General features: G+C 38.8%; 1 protein-coding gene across 19 annotated transcripts in view; it reads left to right on the forward strand.

The window, feature by feature from the left end:
- Nucleotides 1-229: 229 nt before the first annotated feature.
- Nucleotides 230-23,468, forward strand: part of neb (nebulin) — a 324,022-nt gene continuing 300,783 nt past the window's right edge. For 17 of the 19 annotated variants that reach the window (XM_069934922.1, XM_069934926.1, XM_069934925.1 and 14 more), the window contains exons 1-9: nt 230-317; nt 1,204-1,276; nt 8,295-8,354; nt 15,784-15,813; nt 16,069-16,110; nt 16,230-16,271; nt 18,359-18,388; nt 18,484-18,615; nt 21,019-21,126. In XM_069934922.1, coding sequence (XP_069791023.1) covers nt 1,223-1,276; nt 8,295-8,354; nt 15,784-15,813; nt 16,069-16,110; nt 16,230-16,271; nt 18,359-18,388; nt 18,484-18,615; nt 21,019-21,126 — 498 coding nt within the window. In that variant the 5' untranslated portion in view covers nt 230-317; nt 1,204-1,222. The remainder of the gene's footprint in view (nt 318-1,203; nt 1,277-8,294; nt 8,355-15,783; nt 15,814-16,068; nt 16,111-16,229; nt 16,272-18,358; nt 18,389-18,483; nt 18,616-21,018; nt 21,127-23,468) is intronic. The other 2 variants (XM_069934923.1, XM_069934924.1) reach the window with 2 other exon arrangements.

Raw genomic sequence — 23,468 nt, forward strand, 5'->3', positions numbered from 1 at the left:
GATTTGAAGAGATCAGCTCATATAGTTTCCTGGCTTCAAAGCTTCAACCATTGAATTTGTATTGTCTGAGATCATTCAAGCCTTTGGCCAGTTAAACCAGTGTCTCTCTGAGGGTTTGCTGAACAGGTGGTTGTTAAAAGGGATCAGGAGATATATTTAGCATTTGAAACTTGACTAAAGCCCTTGCTGATTGGTCTACTGGTTTACAGGATAATTTAGACACTGATGCAGCCGGTAGCTCTTGACCAGCGTTTCTTGGGAGGGGAGCGTTGGGAAGGCTGCAGCTGCGGGGGAACTTTTACCTGTAAAAATCACGGGTAAGGTTTCGTCATTTTTGTCTGAATTGTCATTAATTATGTTCTTACAAGGTTGAACTATTATTTTATTTGTGTTTTCATTATTTTATAAACATAAACGCTTGGCCAGGATGGATTTTTGACATTTGTTAGAATGCAGTGAACATTCTCATGATTCAGTATTTATGATAATCTCCTTTTGATATGGGAATAGCTCCTGGTTCTGCATTTGTTGCAATAAGTTTACCAGGCCCTTGGTTACTTTCTTTAGCAATTAGAACTTTCAGAAAAAAGTTTTAACAGCCTGTGTTCCTAAATTTAACTATGGGCTCTGCTTGCCTCAGAAGGAATTGCAACTCAGCAAGTGAATCCAAACCATCCAATCACCCAGCAGTATTAACTAATATGATACATGAGTAACAGCTGTTTGAAATCCTCAGTGCTTGATCTGGACATTTGCCTCCTTTTGCCCCATACTGAGCCACCCACAGTGCTATACCATTGACCGAGCAAGCAAATCATTCCTTAGATTAAAACGCTGTATATGTGGAGCTGGTTTTATTTATTTGCTTGGCATTAGCTTCTCACCATATTCTCCCCTTTTTATGGTTGTAATTTTTTTTAAGTTGTAGAAGCTGAAGGGAATAGATTCCTATTGCAATTGGATCACGCCCAGTCTCATTTCTGTAAGGTTGATATGTATACTTAACTGCTGACGTCTAGCAAGTATTTTTATACATGGTATGTCTACCATTAGCTAAATGTCTTCCTAGATACAATATCCTGTATATGTTGGGCTCCTCCAAACCCGATTCTTTATTAATACTATTTGCAGACCCCATAGAAATGATCTCCATTTGCTGATCCAATATTTGTCCCATGTATTGTTTTTCTGCATTTGGTTTAGAATCTGACAGACAGTAAGAATGGAAGATGAAGAAAGTGAATATGAGGAGTATGAAGTGGAAGAGACTATAACGGTAAGAGAATATGTGCAGAATGTGATCACCTGGAAAGAAGTCAACACATTAATTTTCTTACTGCAGTCTTGACCTTATAGCCAGCACTGCCAGTGATTTATTCCATCAATAATAACAGGGATATAGAATCCAATAACTAAGGTGATAATTTTTCTCATAAAATGTCAATATAAACCAAGTTTTTGACCCACTGATTTATCAACCTGTTTATAAAGGTTTTCTCCCTGAAAGGGCTCATGAAAATAATCAATAAGGCGACAAATGTGTCCAAAATTAACGAACAAAAATGACGCTGTTATTTTTATAGAGGATGATACTTTGTTCTTATTTAACCAAGCATTTGTGTATAAGCACTTCTTAAATTATATTTCCATTTGAGAATGACAAAGTTGCAAAACTATCTAATAGATCTAGACAGCCTGATTAGGAAGACCGTGAAGGAGATTCTCCATCTCCACCACTGGAACTTTGGATAGGGCCCTATATGCATGGAATAGAGAGATGCTTTAGGCTTCCCCAGTTGGAAGCACAGATTACAGTGGCTGCAATCAGGAAACGGCAATCCCTTGAGCTCCCTCATGATAAGAAAATGGTTAGGTTGAAAGATTTAATCATATTCAGCAAGCAAAAAAGTGGCTCCTGCTAAAAACTAACAAAAGATGCCTCTTAAGTCATTCGACTGGGAAACTAAAGTCATTTTCCCTTTGATTCCTGTGATTCAAGTCTATTTTTCCAGCATGCCAGAGTCTGCTTTGGTTGTCAGCACTTATCCAAGGCTTGCTGAGCTCACATACAAATGCAGCATCCAAGTTCAAACAGGCGGTGAAGTCAATTCTCAAGCTGTTGGTAGGCCAGAAACTGTTCTGACAGATATGTAATAAGAATTGCGTGGAACCAAATAGCCTGGGTCACCTTTAGATATTCTTTCTGGTGTTGGTTTCAGCTGCCATCCCCCATTTTGAAATCAAAATGAGTAGCCTATTAAATACTGAAACTTAACTGTGGGTATTACTGATCTCACAGCAGTGGAGAGCTTACCTAAGAGGAATAATTTGTAATATTAAGAAAATTCTATTAGGTTGTAGTTGCAGACATTGCTGATTGTTCTTGGACTTTTCAGCAGTTTCCTGATTTACTTTCCCTAATCTTGGGAAATGAACATATCTCAATATTTTTGAGTTCATAATTTTCTGACATTTTGGAGTTTTCTTTGTCCCACCTTGTGGATCTACCCATTGACCACAAGAACATTTTTTTTCCCCATTTATCCTTCTTGGATTTGTTCCATCTGTTTAATTATATCTCTGCTGGGTACTCTCTCATACTTATTAGGAGCTGTCAACCCGTGTGAGCTGAAATTCTCTTAGATATTTTGCTTTAATGAGAAATCAATTCATGGATAGTATTTGGTGATAATTTGTGCTTAACGAAAGGGTGAAAACTGTTTAAACAGATGTTCCCTTGTTTGACCTAGTAATGAAGTGTACTGCTTAAGGTAGCTTTAAGACAAATAAACCATATAATTGGCCAGTTCTCAGCCTAATTCTGGCCAGGCTCATAGATTTATGGAGTGATACAGTATGGATTAGACCATTCTGCTCATTGGGGCTGTATTGAATATAAACCACCTATTCACCTATATAAATCCTTTTTTTTATTTCTCCCCACCTCTTGTCATTTGGTCTCAGATTCTATCACACTATGCAGTGACCCAGTTAACTACCACCTGAATATGTTGGGATGTGGAAGAAAAGCATGTGATCATGGGAAAAGCCATGAACACTGAATGGGGGATCAGGAGTGAATTGAGATAAGGAAGCGTCTTTACAGCTGCCCTCCTGTACTGCCCACATTCGTTCTTCCATTTGTCTAACAGCCAGTGGTGAAACACTTCAGTTAAGGAAAATACAAATGGTATCTGCAAGTTGGCTTCCAATCACTATCAAGTCCCCCAACCCACTTCCCCACTCCCTAACTAAACTTGAAAAACAAAAAAAAAACAGATGCTAGAAATTTGAAGTATCGTACAATCAAAAAGCTGGAAATGCCCAACAGATAAGGAAGCGTTTGTGGAAAGAGAAATAATTCGTTTTTTTTTTTTTGCATAGATCTTGCATGATTTTTCCTTTCTGAAATGTCCCCCTACCTTCCAGCAGTGGCTGTTGACACAGAACCAAAACTCCAAATATCCATATCTGTTGGCAAATTTAGATAGAAGTATGTAAAGAGGCAGGACATGCAACGCCACTGCGTCTATGTTGATGGTGATGTATAATGTACCTGCAATGCACAGCGCCACTACAGCACCATTGTCAGTGATGTCCTATTCATTAGCCTATTGTTCGAGAATTGCCTGCAGTTTAGTTTAGATTGCAGGCAATCCATGAAAATATCCAGGGCTCAAGGAGGTAAAATGTCGGAATGGGAATGAGTCCTTTATTCCTGTTGTGATCTTTTCACACAGACTGTGTTCCAGGAAATTGGGAATAATTTCCTGGAACACAGCGGCTGTGTATATTTAAAAAAAAACACGTGTTAATGTTTCAAGTCAGATTTGGTGGCCTTTGACCAGAAACATTAACTTTGTTGTTCTTTCCACAGATGTTAATTGACCTGCTGAGTGTTTCCAGCATTGTATGTTATTCTCCCTTAATGGATGATGTGCATAGGTATCACATCATCATGCTCATTTGTGGTACTTCCCAGAAATGGAAAGCCTGCTAATTCACACTGTGTACTTTTACCATGGATATTTGAGCAAGTTATAGTGTTGAATACCTTCAGGAGAAGTAGGGGAAAAATTAGGCCTAAATAATTAAATCCTGCTACACATGCACTGCCCCTAAGCCACCTTCTCACCTGGTTAACTCTTACTTTTCTTCAGGAGAACAAAAGGAAATTGTAACATCTCATCCTGACTTTATTGCTTTAGAAGTGAGATAAAATAACATCATTAAACTTTGCTCCACACCATAACCAAAAGCTAAAGTTGCTTCTGCAATTCATTTTAATTATTGTAATGAAAATCAGTGATCATTCTTTGAGGATTTGACAGGATGGATTCATATTGCTGCTTTGTCTTATTCAAAAGCCAAGAACAAAAGTCATGGTCTGAGAGTGACCCACTTGTGGTTGACATCATGAGAAATTTATTTTCTTAACAGGTTTTAATCTTTGTAATTGTTTTCTCTAAGGGCTGATTATGTTCAGTCAAGGAATATGTTCAAGAGCAGGACAGAAAGGTTGTTATGCACTAAGAAAATAAAAGGACATGGGGATCAGGCAGGAATGTAGTGATGTGGAAGCCCCACCATTGAAGAATGAAGCAACTTGAGGGACTATATGGCCCATTCCTGCACCTACTTCCCATTATTTTAGGTTCTTGACAGCCCTCTGGTTGTACCAAACTGCACCTTGTCCTTAATTATACCTTGTCCTTAATTATACCTAGGAAACAGATTGAACAATATTAACTTGGTGCTACTCAATTAAAAAGGGATTTTTAAACCAAAGAATATGTGTAATTACATATTCCTAAAATATGAAAATTGTCTAATCTCGTTTGATTTCTGCATTTGTAGTGAAAAATAAGTTCGGCTAAATGAGATTTTGAATAGAATTTATATTGGCTAACATTAATTTTTGCCCAGATCATGCAGAAGTTGTTTACATTATACTGTTTGTGATCTTAAAGGTGATGGAATGTCACATTTAGTTTGCAGTTGTGTCAAGTCCCATATAATCTGTTTAGTTTCCGTGTTAACTAGGCGCAAAATTAATATAAAAACATTGTAAGAGTTTTGGACAGTATAATCTGTATTTAGAATTTTCAGAAAACCGAAAGGAATATGTTCAAGAACTGGACAAGAGCAAGAGCAGAACCTTTTTGACAGGAATTTAAAGCAGTCACTTGAAAAGAAAAAATACTTTCATTTAAAACCAATAAAGATATAAACTTGGAACACTGTTATTCTGCTGTTTATGAGATTATGATTGTTTTATTGTCCACAGTAATCTCAGTTCATTTCATTCTGCATGCATGTACCCAAATGTTGGTGTCATGAAGCATATCCTGTGTCTGTATTACATTCTGTGCATGTGTCATCTGCTGGTCTTCCATGGTCTTGTTACTAATTTCATTCAATCTGGTTCTCAGCTCCATCCTCCATTTCTCCAACATTAAGCCGAGCAAAATTACACTGTAGCCCATAAAATGGGTTATAATGCTTTGTGTGCTTGAAAAGTTCATTTCACGTCATTGAAGCTAAAGCTGTTCTCATGTCATCATTGTGAAGAGCTGTTTTTCAAACATGCCCCATTTGTTTCATTTTGATGATGTTCACTTGATAGTGGCCAAATTCCAGCTCTGGAGAGTCCATGTAGTATTGTTAAGTATCTTGATTCAAAATTATAACCTATTTCATCTTTAAAAATGAATGGGTGATTCTAGTCTAGTGTAGGAAATATGTTGGCTCCAGGCTAGGTGTAATGAGATAAACCTACTTAAATAGATCAGGGCACACATCAACAACAGGATCAATATGTATGATGTGAATCAGGTAACACTATAGGGTTTGCAAAAGGTCATCTAAGCAGTTTATTCATGTATCCCACTACTGCTGTTGACATCATGGTAAAGCAATGATTGCTGCAGGTGGTTTTGAGAGGTATAAAATAAGTGGAATATCATTCACCATGACGAGTAGAACATTTGGGAGATTTAAGAATCTTTAATTGAATTTAAAGTGACATTATTTTCAGAAAGAATACCCTATTGAAATATTAAAACAATTTTAACTAGAGATATGCTATCAGACAAACATTATAATCTTTTATTTCTTCTAGTCTACATTTTATTTTAGGTTAACTTCCTGTTTTATAGCTTTTCTACTGTATTTAATATTCATTTTTACTGCCCTCTATACTTCCACAAATATTTCACCCCTCTCTTAATTTAATTTGAAAGTCTACCTCTGTAATGAACAGATATGGAAAATTGCTCTGTCATTGAGGTAACTTTTCCCTCTGTTCTATCTGGTGGGTAACAAACCTTAAGCACAGCAAACACTTCCATGGAAATCAGGATCCAGTGACATGAAGCGATTCACGAGGCTGAATCCTTTTGAAGATGAAAGGGTCATTAAATGGAAGTTATCAAAATTTGAGTGACACAGTTAGCACAATGCTGTTACAGCACCAGTAACCCAGGTTCGAATCCAGCGCTGTCTGTAAGGAGTATGTTTGTTCGTGTCTGCATGGGTTTCAAGTGGAGGGAAGCAATCTAAGAAATATGATTTGAGATCATTGGCAAAAGAAGTGAGTTTTATTGTTACCAAGAACAAGATTGAATAAAACCTTGAAAAGGGGGGAAAAGACTTTGGGGGAAAATGGTCATGGGGCGTGAAGCTAATTATTTAGATTGTTCAGTATGTCATTCAATGGGTCAAATAGCCACTGTGCTGTGAGATTCTACAAATATTTATTTTTGTACCGTAGGTAAAGCTCTATCAGATTCTTTTTAAAAACATGGCATCTGGGAATAATGTTGATGCTGTGATTAGGACCATCTGTTGCCTGTATTATAAATTATCAGAAAAATAAATATTTCACAATAGTACATTAGAAACTGCTTCTTTCGTACAAATTGGATATGACAGCACAATATCATCCACTGATATTAATTTGACCTTGTTTCTTATGATCAAGCGGTGGCCATTTAGACACAGATCAATCTCTTCAGCCCCATTGTCCATCACCTGTTTCCCGAGAACTTGGTTACCCTCTTGGCTCCAACTTTACAGAGGTTAATTGAGTGGGTCAGGGTCTGATTAAGTTCAATGTTGTCAAGAGCAAGGTTATCCACTTTGGAAGAAATAAAGTTGTAGATCAGATTATTATTTATATAGTGGAAGACTGCAACATGGTGCTGTTCAGTGGACATGGCAATGCCTGTTCATGAATCGTAAAAGGTTGGTTTTCAGGAGTCACAGGTAATCAAGAAGGAAAATGGAATGTTGGCCTCCATTGCTGGAGGGATTGAATTTAAGAGCAAGAAGGATCAGCTGCAAGTGCACAGGCCTGCTCCTGGAAAATTATGTCATTCTAATCTCCTTATTTGAGGAAGAATTTACTGGCTTGAGGGGCGGTGCATAAGCGATCAGCAGGTTGATTCCAAAGATGCAGGAGTTTGCCTTTGAAGTGAGATTGTGTTGCCTGGGATTATACTCACTGGAATTCAGAAGAATGAGAGAAAATTTTATTGAAACATATACAACTGTAAAGGATTGATAAGATAGAATAAAGAAAGTTGTTTCCATGGGTAAGTGAAACTAGAGCTACAGCCTCAAGTTTGGAGGAGTAGGTTAAAGATGGAGATGCTTCTCTCGGTGAGTCACGAATCTGTGGAATTTTCTGACCTAGTAGAAGAGGCTGCCTCATTAAATATATAAAAGACTGAGTTAGATTTTTTTGTAGTAAGGATTATGGCAGGCTGGTGGACCTGTCCAAGGCCAGACTTGATGGGCCAGACATCCTACCCTCTCTCCTCTTTCTTATGTTCTCACATGCCTATCAACTTCCATTTAATTATTTCACCATTCATCTCCACTAAAGGATGACTTGCAGTACCCAATTAACCAACCAGGGGAAACCAACCCAGTCAACCCACCTCTCAACAAGCTCCATAGATTGAATGACAATAAATTCTGATCCTGAAATGGGAGATGCAAAAGTTAATCAATGTGGAATAAAGTTGGATTAGTGGAATTATAGGATAGCCAAGATCTCCCAGAATTGCTGAATAGATTTGAGGCCATTCCTGTTTTTAGGGATTCTATGAAAATTAATTCAATGAAATAGGTTTCCTTAGCATAAATTGGCAAACAAAGGTGCTGATATTTTAAAGATATTTTAAACTTTAGTAATTTTAATGGTCTTGCACAGAGCTGGAAAATAATTGGACAAAAATAAAAGTGATGCAAATTTGGTTTTGATTCTCTGGGATTTGCCCCATTTGTAGTACTATACACATGGAGGTGAGGAGGTGACAAAGGGAAAAACGATCACAGAGGTAACAAAGGTAACTGTCTGAACAGGTTTGCATGAAACAGCAATTGGTGTCTTCCTGTTATGGGCCACTGAGCTGAAAGTTTATGTTTGCCAAATTGCATGAGTATGCGCTATTGAATATTTTATTTGCTTTTATGGTAAAGATCAGGAGCATAATTATGGAGCCTGTTTCGGGTGCTTGCAAGGATAAAACAAATTCCCTCATGTCAAATGATGTGTGATCTTCAATTTGACAAATGATGAAAACTGTGAACCAGTCTGTGGCTTTGCAGGATGGAGGAAATGTGCTGAAAGATTTGCTTCGAGGCAGAATTAAGCAAACCTCATGTCTACATATCGTTCGTAATGAACCACAGAACACTACAGCATGGAAACAGGACCTTCAGCCCATCTCGTTCATTCTGATCTGTTATTCTGCCTACTCCCATTGATCTGCAACCAGACCATAGCCCTCCATACCCCTCCCATTCTTAAATATCAAAATCGAGCCTGCATTTACGACTTAAGATGGTAGCTGAGCTATGATGGACATTACTATCTCCATCATAGATCTCGTGTGAGTAATTAAAACTGGAAGCTAAGTCTAATTAATGCCAATCCAGACCAATTGTGGAATCCAAGTCGCTTGATGAGGATATATGCCCACGTGACTTGTTCAAACAGAAGGTAGTGGAGGTTTTGATAACATGAGAAAGTACACTGTAAAATGTTTATTTGGTTCTAGCTACACTGTATGTATGCCATGCATTCACATACACTTGCACAATTTCCTAATTTTTCATGTATTAATTGCAGATTTAATGCATTAACAGGTTTACTGTGTCTTATTTTTATATTCACAAAGGAACTTGCATTATTGACATTTTATCCGTCTTAAATCGAAAAAGGCGGCACTTCATGACTCACTTTGATAGAATTTTGTGTTACTCCTTTGGTCTATAGAAATAAACTTACAATCATGTAATTTTTATCAATGAATAATTTTTATTCAGGCATTTTGCTCATTACTTGATGAAGGGCTCAGGTCTAAAATATTACCCTTCACTTACAATATTCACAAGATGAAGGAACAGAAGCAGGCCACTAGGTTCATAGAGTCTGTTCCATGGCTCTAAACTATGCTTACACCTAGTTCCAATTTCCAGCCTTTTCCCCATATCCCTTGATACCCTTACCAAAAAGATAATTATCCATTTCTTGTTTAAATACTCTCAGTGATCTGGCCTCCACTGCTTTATGTGGCAGTGAGTTCCACAGATCCACGACCCTCTGACTAAAGAAGTTCTTCCTCCTCTCTGTTTTAATTGGAAAATTAACTTCTAATTTTAGGACTATGACCCCTTGTCTTCAATTCATCATCAATGGAAACATCTTATCCACATTCACTCTGTCAAGACCTTTCAATATTCGAAATGTCTCTGAGTTCCCCCCTCACTCTCCTATACTCCAACGAATACAACCCGAGCTCCCAAACGCTCCTCAAATGTTAGCCCTTGCATTTCCAGGAATCAGCCCAGTAAATCTCCTCTGCACCCTCTCCAACAACATCACATCCTTTCTCAGGTAGGGGCCCCAAAAATGGGGTCTCGCCAGTGCCCTGTAGCGTCTCTACTCTTATACACTATTCAGATTCATGTGCATATCTTTATCTGGAATTGAGCAATTTACATGTGTGCTTCTAACAAGTCTCCAATTTTCATATATGTTACATACTTCAGCTGAAGTGGAGTTGAAAAACAAATGTTGTTTTGCTCCACAACTTGGGTCATAATTTTGTTGCAATTCAAACTGCTTCTCTTCACGATCTGATGGAACTAAGCTCTGTACTTTCAAACCATTCAAATAAAAGTACCTGTAAATGGGTCCAAGAATAATTAACTCTTTTAGGATGCGAAACTGGATCTCAATTCTTCGCCATCATACTCTGTCATCGTGCAGAATCCAGTGCTTGTTACCTTGATTCATTTTGAGAGACAATGAAGACTTAAAAGATTATCAAAACTCACTTCCCATCAGCCATTTTCAATTCTGTTAAGGTCCTTAACTTGAAATGCTTTTCTGTTTTTCTTCTATGGTTCTCATAGTGGTTTTCGGATCTGGCGAATACCTTAAGTAATTTCACAGATTTTTATTTCCAACTCTTCAAATGTATCTTTGCTGGAAGATACAATTCTGTTGCTTCCAGTTCTAACTAACTTGGGAAATAAACAACCAGCCTGTTAAACGTGAAGGTCCTTCTCATCGGTTTCCTGAACACACTGAGTATGACAGCTCATTCAACTTGACTTTCCTCTGACAACATCTTGCATCGTCAGCCATGGTAGTTCTATGATTTCATGTCTCCATCTGACTTATTCAAGTCTATCTTTTCAAAGATGTTTTGCATATTCATTTCTAGAATGTTATGTTTTTGTATCTATTTCTGTTGCTACAAATGAAGAGGGACCAACTATTAACAAGAGAAGATTATGCTTTAAATTCCTACATCTGAATTCACCAATCATAACCTCAATAATGCAATTACAAGGCATTTTGATTTGAAGATCAATGTTCAATCTGTGGTCGTATCGAGAGAAAGAAAGGCCCATTTCTGAATTGCTGGTATTGCCAATTTAAGACCAACATTGTGTACCAAGGGTTAAGGTCTGTTTTCCCAAAATAAAATATTGGTCTGAACAGTAACTGACTGAACTTTTCATGAGACACAAGAACCTAAGTCAATAGAAGCAATGAATAGTAGGTCACTTTCCCTGAAACATTTTTCTTTATTTTCCCAGTAGATGTGTGATTTTTGAACTGCTGCTTTATGTCCAATTTCAATTTCCTGAGATGAGCTTTAGGTCAGCACACTTTTATTTATTGACTGTTGTGACTCCTTAAACATTTAATCTGTCCTATTCTTTAATATCTTTCTTGTCCTCTTTTTGTTCAGGATACTTGGCAGAACTGATTGAGTTATGTACCTTGTTCTGCTGCCATTTCAATGTTCAGAACAATTAATTTAGTCACACTTTTGTGTTGAACTTTCTTTGAATTCTTTTGTTTCCTCTATATCGGAGAGACTGAGCACAACTGGGAGATTGCTTTGTTGAGTATCTTGACTCTATCCATCGCAATAGCGTGTATCTCCCAGTGGCTACCCATTTCAGTTCCCCATCCCATTCCCTTGCTGATGTCTGTTCATGGTCTTGTACACTGCCAGACAGAGACCAACTATAAATTGGAGGAATAGCACTTCATCATCAGTCTGGGCACCCTCCAAACATATGGCATTAGCATCGACTTCTTCAGTTTCCATTAGATTCCCCCCACCATTTGTTGCCTTTCCCCTGGTTTTAAATTCTCTCTTTCTCTCTTCCCTCTGTCTCCTTTCACAGAGCCAAAATCGATTCTCACCTTTCCTCTTAACCTAGCCAATAAACACTTTTTGACTGTTAGTCTGGACCTTTCCCCCTGCTATTCCTGAGGCCTTCCTGTTTTATGCTTATATCTTGAAGAAGGGCTCAGACCCAAAATGTCAGTAATATATCTTTACCTCCTGTGGATGTTGCGAGACCAGCTGAGTTTCTCCAGCATTTCTGTTTTTACTGCAATCACAGTGTTTGCAGACTTTTGTGTTTCACTTGAATTCTTCCATTGTCGCTTGCTGCATATACGTAAATATGCTTAATTCTACTTCAGTTTGTGGAAAGGTTATTTCTGTGAACAAACCTACCACTAGAGTTGCTTTGGTTCACTACCTTGGCCTTAATCTTGTGCCTTGCTTGAGTGTCCTTTCTTTCTGGAGGGGTATGGACCGGGTGCTGGTCAGTGGGACTAGGAGGGTGGGGATTTGTTACGGCATGGATTAGTAGGGCCAAACTGTCCTGTTCTGTGCTGTAAGTGGTTATATGGTTTTCTGACTGTTAAAACAGTTTGCCATTTTCTATTGATGTACCTGTGATGAATGGCTTCTGATATCTGTAAGAAGCAGCTCATGTCAGTATAAATGTTTTGGAATTTGTTCTGGAAGTGTAGGAGCTCTAAAATTCTCTGGTGAGATCACACTTAGAATATTGTGTTCAGTTCTGGTCAGGAAGGATGTGGAAGTTATGGAGAGGGTGCAGAGGGGATTTGCTAGGATGCTGCCTGGATTGCAGAATATGTCTTGTGATGCAAGGTTAGCAGAGCAAGGGCTTTTCTCTTTGGAGTGAAGAAGGGTGAGAGGTGACTTATAGAGGTGCAGTGATCTGGGATTCACTGGCAGTGTGTTGTGCTGATGGTTGGCTCTGCCCCCGTCTGCTCACATATAATGCTGGTTTCCTGCCTGAACCCAGAACCCTTCTGAAGACTACTGTGAGACCCTACCCTTAATTATAAACTAATAAAAGCATTTGCTCTCCCTCTAGTCGTGAGAGATTTTATTAGCCCTACGATTTTATTAACTTATCCCCTATCGATGGAGGCGATACTCAAGCCAGATACGCTGCTGATAGACGCTCTGTCCCCCAACGCAGCTGAGGAGTCCACGTACTGGCTAGACTGCTTCCAGGCCTACCTGATCGCAACCAGAGACGTCTTCCACACTGATGAACTCGGGAGGTCCGCACTTGTTTCGAGGGTAGGAACAAAAGGGTATGCAGTCATCAGGGACTGCCCAACATATGACGCTGCCATCGAGGCATTGAAGGCTCGGTACCTGAAGTCGCAAAATAAGGTCCTAGCGAGGCACTAGCTCGCTTTACGTCGCCAAAAGCCAGGAGAGACCATTGATGACTACTTGCTGGATCTGTGGACGCTTGCCAAAAAGTGCAGGTACAAAAAAGCTAAGGGTCGCATTTGTGAAGAAGAACAGATCAGGGACACTCTAGTTGCGGGGGTCCGCTCAAGGTACGAGGCAGCGGCTACTCAAGTCGGGTAAGAAGGATCTGACTAGCCACGTTGAACTGGCCAAATTGTTGGGACAGGCCAAGCTCGAGAATGACAACCTCAAAGCCAGTGAGCTCGCTCACTCAGGTGACCCCTTCCAAGACCGGCTTTTCCCGCTACCCCAGCACTAATGGCTGCTACTTCCTATGCTAGGCAGTGCTCCTGTGCTCTTTCCGTGGCAAAAGCCAGCATCCCCGATCTTGTTGCCCAGCTAAAGACTCAGAGTGTTCAATCTGTGGCAAGAAAGAGCATTGGGTGAGGGGTTTCTGTGTGAGGGGAAGCCTGGGGAAGCATGTGATCTGCACTATTCGAGGATCCAATTCCAGCCCCAAGCTGTCTGCCTCAAATTCACCCGAACTTATTTGCTGCGCTACATATCGACGGAGGGTGGCAGTGGCAATGAAGAAATGGCATGAAAAATCTTGGCGGCCAACTTGCCGCAACCCAAATTCAAACTTGGTGCCATCGTCATCAAGGGAGGAAGGAAGGTGGCCATGTTGCCACGCCACAAGGTTGATGCCATCTTACCCACGCAGGGCAACCCAGACAGTGAGGCAATTTGAGAAAGGAGTATGGAGTCTCTGGGGTCCAAGGTCTGGCAGACCTCACCAATTCAGCAACTCCATAGTGGCTGTGAAGGTAAATGGACATTCCACTAAATGCCTAATCGACAAAGGTTCTACTGAAAGCTTCATAGACTCACAGACTGTGCAAGAGTATAACCTAAAGATGTATCCTTCCAATTATAGCATATTCCTTGAATCTCATTTGCATTATTCGTGTATTTAACAGCATTGTATAGTACGTGAGGGGGGGGTGGGGGGAAATTCTGTAAGATTCGCCTGTATGTACTTGATGAATTGTGTGCTCCGGTGTTGTTGGGTCTGGACTTCCTTTGTCCTTTTAAAAGCATGACCTTGGAGTATTCTGGTCCCCTCCCTCCGTAACGGTTCGGAACAGAGGGCCCCCAAAATCAGAACCCACATGCAGCCTCTCCACACTGAACATCAACCCCTCCCTGCTCCACCTCTCTTCCTGAATCTGTCCTCAGACTGCGAACCTATTGCTACGAAGAGCAGGAGGTACAGTGCAGCAGACCAAGATTTCATAAAGTCTGAGGCACAATGTCTGCTCGACAAAGGTATCGTCAAACCCAGCATCAGCCGTTACTAGGAAGTAGGATGCACCTGAACTAGGATCTAGGATGTAATTCACTGGTCTTCCAATTCTAAAACACAGGTCTTTGAAAGCTATAACAATAAAAGTAAATGAGTAGATTTGATCGCATATACATCCGACATAAATGTGGGCAATTTCACAGTCAAGGAAATTCAAAAGTACTTGATACAAACTGATTTATGTTGGTTTGCCTGGAAACTATGGATAATATTTTGCTGCTACAGTATTGCATTGTGTTAACAGCCTTGTGTTAACTGCAGACAATTCATACATCTTTCTCCTATGTTATCCTGTGTTATGACGGGGGTGCCATCCAGTAAGTATCAGTATGGTGATGGCATGGTCCATTGTTGCTTATATTGATTGTTCAATGCTTTTAGAGGTATAGTCTGGAATCAAAAATGTCTTCAAGTATTGGAATATGTCTGATAAGCAGCATTTATTGCTTTGCTGTCATCATCAAAGCAATGTTTGAGACGGGAGCTCATTCAAATCTTATATACTATCCTCTGATTTCAGGAAATGTAGAAGTAGGAAAAGAGTTGTTGTGGCGAGTTCCTCAGTTTTCACACATTTCTCCAAATCAAAATGGGGCACTTGCCTACAACTGCACTTGGATAATGATGATGAGTTTACAGTTTACATCTGGCCAAAATTCTTACTTGCTGCAGCTGATCATGGACTTAAAAAGGAAAACTAGAATAAGATAATTAAATTAAGAGGCAATAAATATGTAAACCTAAGGAAGTTAAACACAAAATTCTGTAGACACCATGGTTGAAGTAAAACCACCAAGATGCTGGGAAACTCAGCAGGTCAAACGGTGTCCTTTATGTATCAAAGGCAGAGATACGTAACTGACGTTTCGGGCTTGAGGCCTTCATCAAAGTAAGAAATCGAGAACAAGAGAGAGAGGTCCCAGCATCTGCCCTCTCTTGTCTTCATGTTGGCCCACATGCTGCTGATACTGAGGTCAGGATAAGCTGTGGAAAAGTATTGGAAAGTCTTGGCAGGTCAATCAGCATCTGTAGAGAAAGAAATATTGATGGTTTTAGGCTGATTACCTTTTACCTGAATTATTGTGTTGGCCCAGAGCATTAACTCTGCTTCATTTTCTGATGATTCAACTGATTTTGTTTTGTAGCATTGGCAAAGTTTCCTAATTGCTGATGAACGTTGCTATCTGCCGCAATGAAAATCAATGGTCCATTAAATGCTTTGTTGCAGGCTTGAAAATGCATGGCAACTTAGAACAGTTCTGACTCAGCGAGATAAACGTATGTAAACTTTGGCTGCAGAAAACGTGACACCTTTTATTTAATTCTCCAATTAATGCTGTCTTTTTCCACAAGGCTCCTGAATCACGTACAATCATTCGAAAGGTGAGAACAGTAACGAGGTTAAATCGTTTGCAAATATTGGGAGGTTTTTGTCTTAAAGCTGTACAAGTGGTTCTTATTTTACAGACATTGTGATTTTTTTTAGCTACTCAATGATACTTTGTTTCCTATGAGACTTCAGAGAAAGGAGCATGTATGCAAAAGATGAGTGATAATATTATTGTACATTGATAATTGAGGTGGAATAAGTGAATGATTTTTACAAGCTATTAAATTACAACTTTGCTTTTCCTTTAGTCCTCGGGACCTCAGACAGTTATTCGGGAAGTGAGAACAGAGGTGAGAATAATTAATGAATATTTGCTAATACGTATGATCAAAGAACAGAATAAATCCTGTGCTACCACAAATGTGATGATACATTTAGCCTCTAAATTACTGTTTTTCTTTCCAACAAGTATTCTGAACCGCGAACCATCATTCGAGAGGAGAGAAGAGAGGTGAGAATAATTTGTGAACATTTACCAATGCAAAAGGTTAAAGAACAGAATAAATCCTGCAACAAAATGAGTTAAATCATCCACCTGCTAATTGATTGTCTTCAGTGCAATTATTTGGAATTGTGCATGATTATTTGAGAGGTGAGAACTACAGAACATTTACAGCCCAGGAAACAGGCCCTTCAGCCCTTCTAGCCTATGCCAAACTATTATTTAGCCTAATCCCTGCACCCATTTCATAGCCATCCTTACCACTCCCATCTATGCGCCTGTCCAAATTCATCTTAAATGTGAACATTGAGTCCACATTCAGCAATTCAGCTGGCAGCTTTTCCACACACCCACTACTCTCTGCATGAAGAAGTTCCCCTTGATCTTTCCCCTTTCACCCTTAACGCATGGCCTCTGGTTTGTATCTCACCTAACCTAAGAGGAAAGAGCCTGCTTGCATTTACTCGATCTATACGCTTCATAATTTTGTATACTTCTATCAAATCTCCCTTCATTCTTCTACACTCCAGGGAATAAAGTCCTAACATGTTTAACCTTTCCCTGTAACTCAGTTCCTGAAGTCATTGATATATTTCCTGTAGTTGGGTGACCAAAATTACACACAGTAATCCAAATTTAGCCTCATCTTCTAGAGGAACTCAGTAGGTCAAGATGAAGGGTTCTGGCCCAAAACATCAACCATTCTTTTTCTGCCACAGATGCTGCTCAGTCTCTTGAGTTCTCCCACTAGGTTTGTTCATCTATTGAATGTAACACTTGGCTGGGCTCACAGAATAGATATTCTAGCATACAGTATGCCCTCACTGTAATGCCATATGCAATAGAAATTTTGCTCAATTTCCCACCATTATTGCAAGGATTTTTGAGGATAAAAACTCGAAAACCAGAGAGTAGATGGTTGGTTGGAGGTGGGAAAATTGATCAAAAAATGGACACCTTTCTTGGGGCAGACAAAATCATAATCAGGGGTCAATAGGACCCAAGGACACCTTACCTGGAGGATGATATACTCCTTAGACTCCAGTAGTGCCCTAGGCTAGGTCAAGATGCTTTAACTAATGCTGAAGCAGCCTTTTGTGCAGGTGACATTGATTGCTGTTTAATGTCAATGAGAATGTCCAGAAACCCCTTGCACGATGGAGTTAGATGCAAGTTTAGCAAGTAGAAATTGTGCTAAATTTACTGTACTACTTTGTTTTCCAACATTTACTCTGATTACATTTGGTCTCTAGAGCGATGAGAAAAATTTAAATAAAACATTTGTTTATAAAATATGAATCCAAATCATGAAATCAGACCAACAGGAACTCATTGAATATTTTATGGGCTTGGACTCTACCAGGCCCAGAGGCATCATGTATGATGTAACTACTCCAGAATCTTGTAATGTTCTAGTGTAGGTGGCCCTGAGGAATCAATTGAGGATATTGGAGAGAGGTTTGCTGGGGTGTGAGGGTTTGTAGCCACATGATCAGGAATTGAGGAACTGATGGAGACCATTATACAAATGGCAAGGTGGATGGGTCTTCAAGAAACAGGATTAATACACAAGTCTGCAGACAATTTGGTGAAGGGGTGGTATCAAAATGAGATTGGAGACATTTGGGTGGGGATAGGCAGCTGTGAGCTGAGAACAACTGGATGATGGATAAGAGTTGCATCTGAGATATTAATCAGTGAGTAACTGGAGTTGGTGGGGGTTTGACCCAACCTATTGGGGAGATAAATAAGTCACCTACTTGAAGCAGGATGGATTTATCAGTCCCCAACAACTCTAGAAATAAGGTCAGGTCCTTTAACTGAGGCCAAAAAAGCATTACCCCTTGAAATATTTGTATAAATTATATCAATGGATAGTTCTCTAGGATTTGATGTGAAGTGCACATGCCAAGCAGCCACTAAACGTTACATGCATGGAAATGCTGTTAACAAATTCAATTCATGAAATTCAGATCTGAAATTTTTGAGCAGAGAATTTTGATAATTTTAGGTTTAGGGACAGAACTAATTCCAGACGCGGCAATAAATCTGACCATTCAATCAGATTCTAAATTCAAATTTATTTTTCCAATCAGATTTTGGAACCACAGACAGTCATTCGAGAGGTGAGTACACAATGAGCAGTCAAGTAACTGGTGAATATTAGACAGCAGTTCATTTGTTTATGAGGAAGAAATAATTATGTTATTCACTGTTTAAGGTTCACCATGGTCAATCTGAGTCGGTCCAGCCTGTTATCAGGGAAGTCAAAAAGAAAAAGAAGGTTGACAAATCCAAGTTTATGACCCCATACCTGGAGCACAGTAATAAGATGCAGGATCTATTCAGTCCGGTATGAAATCTGTATTCTTTCTCTTCAATGGTCAATCCCTCTGGTACTTCCTTCATACTTAAGTTATGGCGGTGCCTGTTGAGAATATCTTATCTAAGCCCAAGGGTATCCTTAACCGACATTTTAAAAGTATTTAAATAAATGATAACTTGCTCAATAATTTTGAGAATGCAAGACTATTGCAAATGTTTGTTTGGGGATGTGATTCAAATGGATGTTGAAACATTTCTTCTGGCAAGGCTTGTTGAAGCCCTGCCACATAATACCAGTTATGCTCAGAATTCACCAACACTGTCGAACTTCCATTAATAAGTTGTTTTTATTAGATCTCATCCATGTAGGTGTGTGGACCTATTGACTGGGGAGTGATGAATATTGGCATAAATGTATCCTGCTAGTTGGCGATTCCAGAATATAGATACTTGTTACTCAACAAAATCTGGTCATGTTGTCTGACGCAAGGCTGAGTAACTGGATCAAGTTTTCAATCATTTCACAACGTAATTGAATCTGGCCTTAGGACAAGTCCAAAGTTGGTATCTATCAATCCTTCTCCAACTCTTCCAGATCACATGGTCATTCTTCAATCATATCTGCTTAAATTGCCACTGCCTTCTATTGCTTTAAAGTGCAAGGTTCAGATCCATTATCAGAGTACATCACCTACAACCCTGAGATTCTTTATCCTGCAGCCAGGCAGAATTTTTACTGAACAGTAGTGCAAAAAAACTGAACTCAAGAAAAGATATGTATACAAAAGAGAGAAACATAATCAAAGAAAGGAGAGCAAACAAACTGTTCAATACAGAAAATAAATATTCAATAATAAATAATGTGCAAGTCCTTAAATGAGTCTTTGAGTTTGTTGTCTAGGAGTTTGATGGTGGAGGCGTAGCAAATGTTCCTGAACCTGGAATAGTTTTGCATCACCTTCTTCAAGCCTTGTTAAATTGATAACATTTAACAGCTTGCAGTTTATTGGCATTTTCTTTACCACCACCCCTGCAGTACAAATGTTTCACCATAATCTCTGATAATGCTGAAGATTTCTCTCCTCAATCCCTTGGAGTGACCATACTTTCCTCCATTCCACTAAGAGTTGGCCACCGAGATTGCCTTCCAGTTGCTATTTAGAATTTCCCATTTCCTCTTTGGATATGAGATTTGCTCTTACCTGAGCCTTGAACAGCTTCTTAGCTCTGTTCATTCCATCCATGATGCTAATTGTGACCATTATGGACTGTGGTGGGAACTCTGATTTTTACGAGAATTTCCATTCATGAGTAGAGAGATAGCATAAACACAGATCACCATATATAGACAGTATTTGCCCATTGGGGAAGTTGAGATGACCATTACTCCTACATGGAGTCAAGCCAGACAATGTCAAGAGAAAGAGCAGCTACAGCACTGGTTACCTAGGTTCCAATCGGGTGCTGTCTGTCAGGAGTTTGAACGTTCTCCCTGTGTCTACTTGTGTTTCTTCCAGGTACTCCGGTTTCCTTCCAAAGACGTACAAGATTAGTAGATGAATTGGTCACATGTTTGTACTGGGTGGCACAGACTTCCTGCTGGCTGTTGATGGAGAAGAAGCTTTTTGAAGTTGTTCCAACTTAATTTACTGTTTTCAACCTGCGCTGGGTAGGTCACGTCTCCAGAATGGAGGACCATCGCCTTCCCAAGATTGTGTTATATGGCGAGCTCTCCACTGGCCACCGTGACAGAGGTGCACCAAAGAAGAGGTACAAGGACTGCCTAAAGAAATCTCTTGGTGCCTGCCACATTGACCACCCCCAGTGGGCTGATATCACCTCAAACCGTGCATCTTGGCGCCTCACAGTTCGGCGGGCAGCAACCTCCTTTGAAGAAGACCGTAGAGCCCACCTCACTGACAAAAGACAAAGGAGGAAAAACCCAACACCCAACCCCAACCAACCAATTTTCCCTTGCAACCGCTGCAACCGTGTCTGCCTGTCCCGCATCGAACTTGCCAGCCACGGACGAGTCTGCAGCTGATGTGGACATTACCCCTCCATAAATCTTCGTCCGCGAAGCCAAGCCAAAGAAGAAGAGAATGTATTCTTATGTGCTCTGCATTTATTTGAGATGGAATTTCAATTTCAATGAAAATATTGCAAAGGAAAGACACAGTTGTTATAAATGTGAATGTTTTCCTTTTGTAAATAATTTATTGTGAATAAAGTCTACTTTTGGTTTAAAAAATTAGGACTGCACTGTCATGATGCAAATCCTGTTGGGAAGAGTAGCAATGTCTGTGGCAATATTTGGCCTTTGAGAGATTGGAATCCAATGTGATGTTGCAGTGATTGTTACAAAATCAGATCTCATTATCACAAAAGATGTCTCATGATTTTGGCTTCAAGAAATGTGATCTCTTTTCAGAACAAGTACAAAGAACAATTTGAATATGAGAAAGGGAAACCTTATGCTGTCACCTCTGACACTCCGGAATTGAGGAGAATTCGCAAAGTCCAACAACAGCTCAGTGAGGTAAGAAGCTGTTCGTACTCTTGGTAGGTGGCATTGTCCATTTTCGAATTCCACACTTGCTAATATATGAAAAGACTTTCAGGTATTTGAAATCTGTGTGGATATAATGTCTTTTTTTCTTCTTCTGCAACTCCTCAAACTAGTAATGAATCTGTAAATGTTGGTACCAGCACAAAATAACTTGACTAATGGGCCAACAATAAAAATGGTCAAAATCCCAACTCAGAAATAATCTTTCTTTCAATTGTGTGATTAAATCTCTCTATCTCCACAAAATTTGAAAGATGCTAAGCACAATGAAGACTGCAGAGAAACATTGCAAAGATTTTTAAAATCTATTTTTTGCATATTTTGGGATCGGGCACCATCTGGCCAGTATTACCATGGGTGGTACAGAGAGCATAGCATTAAATGCAATGCTGTACTGTGCCAGCAACCAGGGTTTGAATCGAGCAGTTGTTTGTGCGTTCTCCCTGTGTCTGTGGATTTCACTTTCCTCCCATCCTTCAAAACATATGAGGAAAATGGGTGTTGGATGTCATTTGGGGGTAATTGGGCAGCATGGGTTCGTGGGCTTGAAGTTACTGTGCTGTTTGCCTAACAAAAATGTTTTTATATTTAAAAATTTATTACCACCTCTTATTGCCCATAAGTGACAGTGAGCACCTTTTAAAAAATCTTTTATTTAACAATTTTTAAACCTCAACTGTTAATACAAATGTATCAAAAATAAATTAAATTTAAAAAATTTCAAAAATTATACATGTGGTATACAAAATCCCCCCTTCCTCCTTCCCCAAACCTCCAAAAAACGAAAGAGAAAAAAAAAATCGAAAAAAAAGACTTGAGAATGTCAAGGAGATAAACTATATAATGCTGGAGGTTACCAAGAGATGGGGCTTTGCGAGAGTCTGTTAAACATCATACCCACATTTTGCAAATATGAGTGCCATATTTTCCAAAATATCTGATATTTATTTCATAAACTAAGTAATCTTCTCAAGTGGAATATAGCTAGGAAGTACTGCATGCCATTTTAAATTTTATAGTCCAAATATTATCCAACAGAAAAAGCATTGGATCTTGTGAGAACTTAACCCCTGTAAATCATTCCAAAAAATTTCCAACTTCCAAACAAAAATGTTTAACTTTAGGACTCTTCTAAGTAGAATGCAAAAATGATCCAATCTCTTGACCACATCTAAAACATAAATCTAATAATGTAAGATTCAATTTTTTTTAATTTTTGAGTCGTCAAATATAACTGATGTTTAAAAAATATATGTTGAACCAACCTATATTTAACATTTATAATTTTCATCATATTATCTCTATAATTGCATCCAATCTTTCTCATCTATTTATCTATTTAAATCTGTTTTCCATCTTAACCTCAACTTAAGCACCTGAATTTTAGAGGCTTTCTTTTGAAGTAAATTGTACATTACTACTATGAATCAATAATTCTAATTCACTCCGACTAAGTAACATCAAACCTGGACCTATTTATCAGTCAAGAAAGCTTTAACTTGATAATAACAGAAAAAAGTATTATTTGGCACATTAAATTTATTCTTAATTCGTTCAGATGTTATAAATCTTCCAGCTTCAAAACAATCCTCTATCCTCTCAATACCCATCCTCAAAGATGGGTCATACATAGAAAATGGAATGTCTATTTTGACATAAAGGCATTTTTCCTGAAATTAATTCTTTTGTGCCCATTTCAAAATCAATTTTATTCCATAATTCAATCAGATCTTTCAAAATATGCATCTTTATTTTCCACCAACAATTTTTAATTCCATGTAAATAAAATCCTGTATATTAATTCCTCCTATTTTCCTAAGTTCTATATTAACCCAAGCATGAATTATACTTACACCAAACAGTACATTCATAAATTTCATTTGAGCTGCCTATAACAGTTTTTAAAGTGGGAAAGTTGTAAACCTCCCAATTCAAACTTCCAAGTCAATTTTTCCAAAGAAACCCTCACTATTTTCCCTTTCCATAAAAACTTTCTAACTTTCTATTCAAGCCCTTTTAAAAAAAAAGAGGAATTGAGCTGGGGATCGACTGAAAAAGGTATTGAACTCTAAGGAAAATATTCATCTTCATATGATTTACTTTACTGACTAAATTTATTGGTCATCTATTCAGATGCTCCCTTAATTTTATTAAGTTAATGAAAATAGTTCAATTTATATAAATTATTTAAATAATTATTCACCCTAATACCTAAATATTTAATTCCAGCATCTGGCCACCTAAATTGAGTGGCCCTTGTATATTGAGTATAGTCACCCATAACCAAGGGCAAAATTTCACTTTTGTCCCAA

This window comes from Narcine bancroftii, chromosome 4 (genome assembly GCF_036971445.1).
Source record: "Narcine bancroftii isolate sNarBan1 chromosome 4, sNarBan1.hap1, whole genome shotgun sequence".
Lineage (NCBI taxonomy): Eukaryota > Metazoa > Chordata > Chondrichthyes > Torpediniformes > Narcinidae > Narcine > Narcine bancroftii.